The sequence below is a fragment of the Callospermophilus lateralis genome, chromosome 2 (assembly GCF_048772815.1).
Source record: "Callospermophilus lateralis isolate mCalLat2 chromosome 2, mCalLat2.hap1, whole genome shotgun sequence".
Lineage (NCBI taxonomy): Eukaryota > Metazoa > Chordata > Mammalia > Rodentia > Sciuridae > Callospermophilus > Callospermophilus lateralis.
In genome coordinates, this window is record NC_135306.1 from 32,483,855 (window position 1) to 32,492,889 (window position 9,035).

At 48.6% G+C, this 9,035-nt stretch overlaps 1 protein-coding gene across 4 annotated transcripts in view; it reads right to left on the reverse strand.

The window, feature by feature from the left end:
* Positions 1-8,180, reverse strand: part of Col15a1 (collagen type XV alpha 1 chain) — a 110,963-nt gene extending 102,783 nt beyond the window's left edge. For 2 of the 4 annotated variants that reach the window (XM_076845768.2, XM_076845765.2), the window contains exon 1: positions 7,462-7,851. In XM_076845768.2, coding sequence (XP_076701883.2) covers positions 7,462-7,639 — 178 coding nt within the window. In that variant the 5' untranslated portion in view covers positions 7,640-7,851. Of the gene's footprint in view, positions 1-7,461; positions 7,852-8,133 lie in introns of those variants that run through there. The other 2 variants (XM_076845767.2, XM_076845766.2) reach the window with 2 other exon arrangements.
* Positions 8,181-9,035: the final 855 nt, after the last annotated feature.

Sequence of the window (9,035 nt, forward strand, 5' to 3'; positions counted from 1 at the left end):
ATCTAGAAAATAGAAAAATGTGGTATATAAAAATGATGAAATATTTATACAGTCAGAAAGAAACAATGTGCTGATACATGATATAACATGGACATTATGGTTTGGTTAAGAGGCATCCCCCAAAAGATCCTGTTAATACAGGAATAATCAGAGGTTAAATGACTAGACTGTGGCAGCTGTAGCCTAATCAGTTCGTCCAAGTTTGAATGAACTAGCTGGGTAGTAACTGTAGGCAGGAGGGGTATGGCTGGAGGAGATGGATCACTGGGGGTGTGCTGGAGGGGGTCTCTTCCCTGTGGCCCCTTCCTTCTCTCTTTCTGCTTCCTGAGCACAGGAGTCAAGCAGCTTTCCTCCACCCTTTTGCCATTCCTCTGACCCAGACCAACAGAAACAGCCAACCAGGAAATAAAACTCTGAAACCGTGAGCTAAAATAATCTTTTCCTCCTCTAAGTTGTTCTTATCAAGTATTTTGGTCACAACAATTGAATCCTAACACACAGAAACTGGTACAGAGAGGTGGGATTGTTGCTGAGACTAGGAGTCGTGTAGATTAGAAATCTTTGGAACTGGTTTGTGGGAGGAGTTTGGAAAAGTTTGGAGACACAAGCTGGAGAAGCCTTAAAATGTTGTCAGTGGAGCTTAGCAGGTGATTCTGGTGGGAGCTCAGAATATCAGAATGCCAGTAGGAATGTGGACAGTAAAAATTGCGAGTGAAGTTTCCGAGGCAAATGAAGACTCTCTTGGAAACTGAACTAGAAGTCATTCATGTTGCATTCTGCAAGGAACTGTACATTTTCAACATTTTTGCCTATTCCCTAAGATTTTGTATGAGGCCAAATTTAAAGATTATAGACTAATTAATCTGGCTGAGGAGGTTTCAAAGCAGCACAGTATTCAGGCAGTGGCATGGATATTGCTCTCAGCTTTAGGCCAGGTTCACTGTGAAAACCAGGACAGACAGATTTTTAAAACTTGCAGTTTGGCCAGAAAAGTACAAGTAAAACTTGGATCAAGGAAGATGTGGTTGTTGAAGAGATTATAGATACTAAAGTGAGGCTAAATACTTTGCACAGAGACAGAGCATCCCAGGAATTGGCAAAACCACGGCCATCCCAGGCTCAAGGGTGTAAAGTAAAAATTCCTTTGAGAAGTGACCACAGGGGCACTCTGCTCACACAGGGGGGCCTACAAAGTTATTTTCCTAAGATGTGTTTCATTATGCTCAGTTGCTCAGGCACTCAGAGGCCATAGCAGTCATAGTGCAAGGGGGCCCAGCTACTGCTCAAATTGGTGGCAGACCTCAGCATCATTCACATCATGCTAGTTCTGCAAGAAGGAAAATGCTGGAGTTAAGGGGTCACGGAGGCTTCCTCCTAGATTTCACAATTTAGCCTGGGAGGCCAGGCACAGTGGAGCAGGGTGGGAATCCGTGCAGAGAGCCCCAGAGAAGGCAATGTGAGAAGCTATGAGGAGGACGCCAAAGCTGCAGTGAAGACCCCTGGGATTGAGAAATGCCAGCCACATGGACTGTCTGCCAAGGAAAGCTGTGGGAGAGTCAGCCTAAGACAAAGACCATGTGGGCTGCAACAGGCAAGGCGGTGGGGGCAGGGCTGCCCCAGCCCTTTGGAGCGCACAGCTAAGGGACTTGTTTGCACAGCTGGACTTAGGTCTTTCCCTGGTGCCAACCCTTTTAGCTATGTTCATACTCCTCCCTTTTCTTTTGGTCTGAGAATGTTTACTCTGTGCCACTGCATACTGGATATATGTAACTTGGGTATGGGTACCGGGATTGAACTCAGGGGCACCTGACCACTGAGCCACATCCCCAGCCCTATTTTGTATTTTATTTAGAGACAGGGTCTCACTGAGTTGTTTAGCACCTTGTTTTTGCTGAGGCTGGCTTTGAACTCACGATCTTCCTATCACAGCCTCCCATCTGATGGGATTTCAGGTGTGCACCATGGCACCCAGCCTGTAACTTGCTTTGGACTCGGACTTTTGGGCAATGCTGGAACTGTTAAGATCATGAGAGACTACTGGAGATGGACTGGATGCATCTTGCATTGTGAAATGGAGCTTTCGGGGGCCAGGTTTGGATATGAGGTGACCTCCAAAGCTCCTGTGTTAATGCAGGAGTATTCAGAGGTGAAATGAGATTATGAAAGTTGTAACCTAATTAGTCCATTTTGGTTTTGTGGGGTTTTTATTTTTATTTTTTTGGTACTAAGGATTGAACCCAGGGGCACTTAACCACTGAGCCACATCCCCAGCCCGTTTTTAAAAAATACTTTTTAGTTGCAGATTGACACAATATCTTTATTTTATTTTCTTATGTATTTTTATGTGGTGCTGAGGATCAAACCCAGTGCCTCACACACGAGAGGCAAATGCTCTACCACTGAGCTACAACCCCAGCACCCCCAACCCCTTTTAAAAAAATATTTTATTTAGAGACAGGGTCTTGCTCAGTTGTTAAGTGCCTCACTAAATTGCTGAGGCTAGCTTTGAATTTGTGATCCTCCTGCCTCAGCCTCTCAAACCACTGGGATTACGGGCATGTACCACCACGCCCAGCTCCATTTTAGTTTGAATGGACTAACTGGGTGGTAACTGTAGGCAGGTGGGCAGGGTTGGGAAGGTGGGCCACTGGCTGCATGACCTGGAAGGGTTCATCTTCTCTCTACCCTCTTTCCTCTCTCTTTGCTTCCTGGCTGCCATGAGGTGAGCAGCTTTCCTTCACCATACCCTTCTGCCATGATGTTTTGCCTCACCTCGGGCCCAGAGCAACGTACCTGGCCAACCATGGTCTGAACCCCTGAAATTGGGAGTTCAAATAAACCTTTCCTCCTCCAAGTCAGATATTTTGGTCATGGCAATGAAAACCTCACACACACCATGGATTCACCTTGAAACGTTATGCTCAGTGAAAGAAGCCAGACCATAAGGGTCACCTGTTGTATGAATATTCAGACTGGGCAAATCTACGAGGACAGAAAACAGTTTAGTGGTCGCTGGGAGCCGGGAGTAGAGCAAAGAGGAATAGTGACTCCTTCATGGGTATGCAGCTTCTTTTTGGAATGACAAAAATGTTTTTTGGAAGTTGATAGAAATGGTGATTGCATAAACACACTGAATGCCAATGAATTTTACACTTTAAAATAATCAATCTTCCATCATGAATTTCCTCTCAATTAAATAAGTAAGTTAGGATGTCAAAATGGTCCATTAACATAGGAAAAGGTGATCGACTTAATAATCAGGAAAATGTAAATTAAGGCTACAGTAAGATTTTCGTATGTACCCACCAGAAATGCTGACATCAACTTCAGTGCCAAGACCAAGCCCTGGGGAGGAGGTGAAGGATGGGGACTCTCATTTCTTGGTGGCCATGTATGTTGGTATAGCCACAGTGAGAACATACTGGTACTGCCACTCTGTGGAAGGGTATGGACACCCTATGACCCAGCACTCTCCTCCTAGGTTCAGAACCGATATACATGTGCATCAGAGACAAACAAGAATGTTCCCAGCCATGCTGTCACATTAGCCAAAAGTGGCAACACCCCAAATGTTGCTGGAGAAAAAAATGGATTAAAAAATATTTGATGTATTCACAGAATGGAATATTATACAACAATGAAAATAAACTAACTGCAGTCACATACGATGACATGAATAAATCTCAAATCTTAATAGTCAGTGAAGGAAACAGATATCAAAGAATATATCCTTCCCGTAAAACGTTTAAAACCAAGTAAAAAGAACTTCAGAATTTAAGGAGACATACTTAGGTAGTAAAGTTATTTATTAAATGCAAGTAAGTGATGGCAAGGTGAGATTTACCTCTTAGAGGAAGGAGGGGAAAATCTCAGCACAGGGCTCCACAGAGCTTGGGGGCTAGCCCGCTTCCTGACCTGGGTTTTAGGTTTATTCTGTGATAATAAAAGAGCTGTACTTTTAGCAAGAACTTTTCTCAATGGTTTGATATTTTAAAGAGAAGCAAATAACTTATACATATCAGCACTTGATGGCAGGAACAAATTACTTATAACCACACCATCCCTTCCCCAAACATGGCTCATCTTCCAAAATAACAGGCATTCCAATGACACTGTGCCCTCACAGGGAAAGGAAGGGACAATGCTGTCTGGCAGCCCAGTCCTGACCCATTAGGAACACAGGGGTCATGCGGTGACGTCCCACTGCAAGAGGTCTCTTTAAACAGGAATGTGTAAGGGGATGGGATTGGGTGCACACAGGACGGGATGGATGTTGAATGTGAAGGGTGCCAGGACTGTTGTGTTACCCTATGTTTCTGCCTATGCATTATAAGCCCCTCAGGGCAGATCTGTGCCCAACTCCTTTCTGTCCCCGGTCAGCATGCAGGTTGGCAAAGCGGGTGTTCAGTTTGTATTTGTTGAACTAAACTATGCAGAATAAGTTAGAGCTCACACTAGGCAAAGGTTGTTGTTTTGCCATGTTTTAAATTAGAAGGAAAACAGACAGGAGTGAATCTTGCCTCCCCATTTTATAGACAGGAAAACTGAGACTCAGGGGAAACTCATCTGAGTTCACAGAGGTAGTGTGTGATGAAACCCGAACTTCCCAGTGCTTGAAATATAAATGGGGTTGAGGTGCCGAAGGAAAAACAGGAAGTTTACGAGTATCCATTTTTTTCAACAGCTCCATTATCAGTGAATCACCACGTGCCTGTGTTCTGTCCCTAACAGGGGAGACTGACCCTGGGCCCACAAGGACATCCAGAGATGCTGGGGACAACTGAGTTGGAGACCTAGAGGTACAGGTGGACTGACCTTTCCAGCCGGAACTCAGGAGAGGCAGTGCACTCTGAGCTGGCAGCTTGCAAGTGGCCCCCAGTGGGCAGGGTGTGTTCCAGGCGGGAGCCTGGGTGCCCTGGTACCTGGGGAAATGCTTTCTTCTGTTTCTATAACTCTTTTCAGTGAGGCACAGTACACCCTCCCTGAAATTCACTCATTTTAATTGTCCTGTTAGGTGAACTTTCGTAAATGTATACAGTTGTCCAACCACCATCCCAGTCCAGTGTTAGAACATTTCTCCAGAAAGTTCCTGATGCTCATTTGCAGTCAGTCCCTGCTTCTGCCTCTGGCCCAGGCAGCTGCTGGTGGTTTCCATTTCTGCAGCGTTGCCCTTTTAGAAATTTTGTATAAATGGGACTCTGACAATACCCAGTGTATGCCTGACTTCTTTCACTTAGAGTAATGCCTGGAAGGCCCATCTGAACTGTTGTACAGGGATCTGTGCGTCACCCCTCTGTGTTGCTGAATAGACTCCCTGAAAGCCATCTATAAGATGGAACCCAACTTCTCAGCACTACCAGACGGCAGATCCCGTGAGCTGGTGGAGGGTAAGTGCTCTGCAGACTGCACAACAGCCATGCGGATGCAATGAGCTCATGCTGCAATTAGGACACTCTGATTATGGGGTTCACTAGAGACTGTGGGGCCCTGCAAGGTCCTTCCGTCTGTGAATCTGCTCTAACTGAATACTAGGATGGTATTCAGCAAGGGCAATGAAGTCACACTCTCTCATTCCAATTCTACCCCAGATGCTGGCAAGCCTTGTGACTTTGGACCTTGGTGTGTTCGTCTGAAGAACAGAAGTAGTAAGAGTTCTCAGTGCCCACCTCCTGGAGAGATCGTGAGAAGTGGAGGAATGAAACAGGAACACGTTCCCACTCCACCTGGACAGACCGTGTTTTGTAAGCGTTGCCACACGGAACTGCGGCAAACTTTGGAGAGTTCACATTTCCAGGAACTGGTTTCAGATTCCGCAAGGAACACTGACTAGCATCGGTTGTAAATGGCCCTCCTGAGGAGTTGCTGGCCCTCCCTCTCTAGGTTATGGATGGAAACAGGACTTCCTCCTTGTTAGAAAAAACAATCCTGATCTGACATCAGGGCACCAGGCTACAAACTCAGGAGGAGAAAGAAACATCAGTTCCCGTCCCCAGAACCCTCTTCCTTTGGGGGAAGTAGGAGTTACAGCAAAGTTCTCAAAAGACCACAGAATCCAAAAGCTGCCCTCTATCACTGAGTTGGCAGTGCCCTGTAGCACATGCAAAATTGCAGCGTTCCAACATGGGCCAGGGAGCCGAGAAGCCAGAACTATGCTCCAGCTGCCCTTTGATCTGGAAAAAAAAAAAAAAAAAAAATCTCGATGCTCTGGCAGGAAAAGCTATCATCGCCTTTGAGTCTCGCTCCCTGGGAGTCAAGTCTGAGCTGTCCAGGCTTATTCAAATACAAAGAGTTAACCAAGGACACCCACTCCACCAGGGGACCAGGAGTTATTTCATAGTCTTCTCAATCCCTATTTAATCTGGGCTGTATACTAATCCTCTAAATCGAAAAGGGGTCAGAAGTCACCGTTGAGAGATGGATTCTCCTATTGAAATGCCTGGGGAAGTGGTGAAGGAGGATTAGGACTCTGGAGACCTGAATTCAAGTTCTAGCTTTCAGACCAGCCACTTCTAGAGCCTCTCTATTTCAATGCTGCAAAAATTTCTGCATTGCTTTCCAAACACAGTTACTGCAAGGATCAAGCAGTTCTATCAAGCAGATAGGAAGTTCTACCACTGATTGTGTGCCTCATATGTACTAGCAGCAAGGAAGACACATTATGTCTAGTTTTTCCCTGAATCCTCAAGGCATCTCCAGGAGGCAGGACAGCCTAACTATTCATTTTTAGATAAGAAAACCGAGGCACAGAGAGGTGAAATCCATTCCCAAAGTTGCAGCTGAGCCACAATTCACACCCAGGCAGTCTGACCTAACTCAGCCCAGTTAACCATCTCAGACTCCACTGCTCAGCCAACCACCTCTGAATCAGGAAACTAAAGCCCAGGAATCAGAAGGGACAAAGTTCCCTGGTTCCAGTCCATAGCTCTTTCCATCATCCATGGTGCCACTGCCCACAATAAATGTGACACCCCGCTAGGTAACTAAAAGCTAAAGTACGCATGAGAAGCAATTCAGTTCCGTTGTTTCTGGCGCTGCAAAGGCGCCAAGTGTCCCTGGTGCTCAGGCTTCCTCACCTGTGTACAAAAAGGCACCGTCCTGACATTCCAATGAGCCAGCCTGAGCGCACAACCTGAGCGCGTGCGCTGGGTGCACGGAGGCTAACTGTTGCCTCGGGCGCTGACAAACTGCTTCCAAAGCCCCTCTCTGTCGAAGATTGAGGGGACCACGCCTAGATCAGACACCTCCGGAGCCCCTACAGTGCTGCCCAGGGACCGCCTTTGCGGCTAGAACCCGCACACTGTCCTGAGAAAGCCGCGGGTAGGACCGCCAGGGCGCGCATAGTGGCAAGGACTCCCTTTTATGTCCAGGAATGAGGAGCGCACCGCAGCCGTGCCCGCCGCCCAAACCAACTTCCCCAGGGCGCGGAGGCAGCTAGTGCCACCCTCCGGGTGAGTCGCTTACCTGTCGAGGCGCGTGTCTGGGTGACAGCGGAGAGGAGCGCGGAGATGGAGAGCAGCAACAGCACGCGCCAGCACTGCCCGTTCCTCCTGCAATAAGTGGCCGAGGGAGACACGGTGAGGCGGGCGGTCTGGTCGGAGGGGGCTGCGGCGCGGGGAAGCGGGTCCCACCTTGGCGCCATCGCGCGTGTCTGCGGAGCCCCTGAAGGCGCGCGGCGGGCGGGCAGAGTGACCGAGCTTGGCGGAGAACGAGGGGCGCTGAGCGCTGGCCGCCGCGCTCGCCCTTCCTGCAGGGAACAAAGGCGGCGCTCGGCGGCGGCGGGCAGGATCCGGGCCCGCGCCCTAGTCGCCCGCGCCCGCAGTCGCCGGCGCTCTGAAACCCGACTCCGCCGCGCCCTACCTCGGGCAGCGGCGGCGCACTCACGCCCCGGGATCCCAGCAGCACCGCGCTCCCCACGCCCCTTTCCCCCCACGGACGCGCGCTCCCTGCCACCGCCTCCAGCCAGCGGCCTTATGTAACCTGCGAGGACAGCCCCGCGCCCGCCTGCTCCGGGCAAGTGGGACGCGCCGCCCCTCGCCCGCCCTCAAGCCTGTCCCAGTTGGGGCTGCCCACGGACAAAGCTCTTCCTTTCGTCTCAGCAACCCAGAGAAGCCGGAATCCTTGGGATGGTCTTACATGACAGATGAGGAGGCCGAGGCTCACCGGCAGAGCGAATGAGCGAGGTCGCACAGCTGCATGGAGCTCCTGACAGTTGTGCCCCACCAGTCACACCTACCCCATTAACCCATTTGGATGCCCAGGAGTGGCCTTCTTGAGGTACATTCGTGATATATAGAAGAATTTGAAGGGTCACGTGCAACAGTTGGCCTTCCCTCAGCATTTTGGATTCCCAGAATATTTACTATGGATTGAGCCCTAAGAAACCTGATCCAGCCACTTCCCGCCTGGCTCCATTTTATTGATGGAGAAACTGAGGCCCAGAGAGGCCTCATCTACCCAGTGAGTGATGGATCGTCAAGGAAGGAGACTAATTTGAAAAAAAAAAAAAGGATGTAAAAGGTCTTCAAATGTTGCAGTTTCACATACACTGAGAAAATCCTTATAAGATAGTGAGTCCCTGTCACTGTAAGAGAAAGACCCTCTAACAAATAAGAGGCAGCAGAGTAGGAATTCTGAGCTTGGGCTCACAAGTTGGGGTCACTGTGTCTGGATTGAATCCTAGCTGTCACTTCCGGAAACATGGGCAGATCTGTAAAATTGGAATAGAAAAGTCTCCATCCTCCTAGGTTGGTGGGAAGATTGGAGGTGTTACTGAAATATAAAGTGTTTATCAGAGTGCCTGGCCCAGGACAATGCCCACTGGATGTTAGCTTCAGTCACTGGTGGTGGGGAATGATCAGGGCTGCAGTCTGGGGGAAGGGGAGCTGGGGAGGAAGCCAGGCAGACAAAGCTTCTGAGAAACTGAGGCATCTGGAGCCAAAGCAACTCTAGAATAGTCCCACCTCGAGGTAACGAAAGGCAAAATGCATTCTAACAAAAAAAAAAAATCTGTTTGCATTTTCTTCAATTAATTCTGT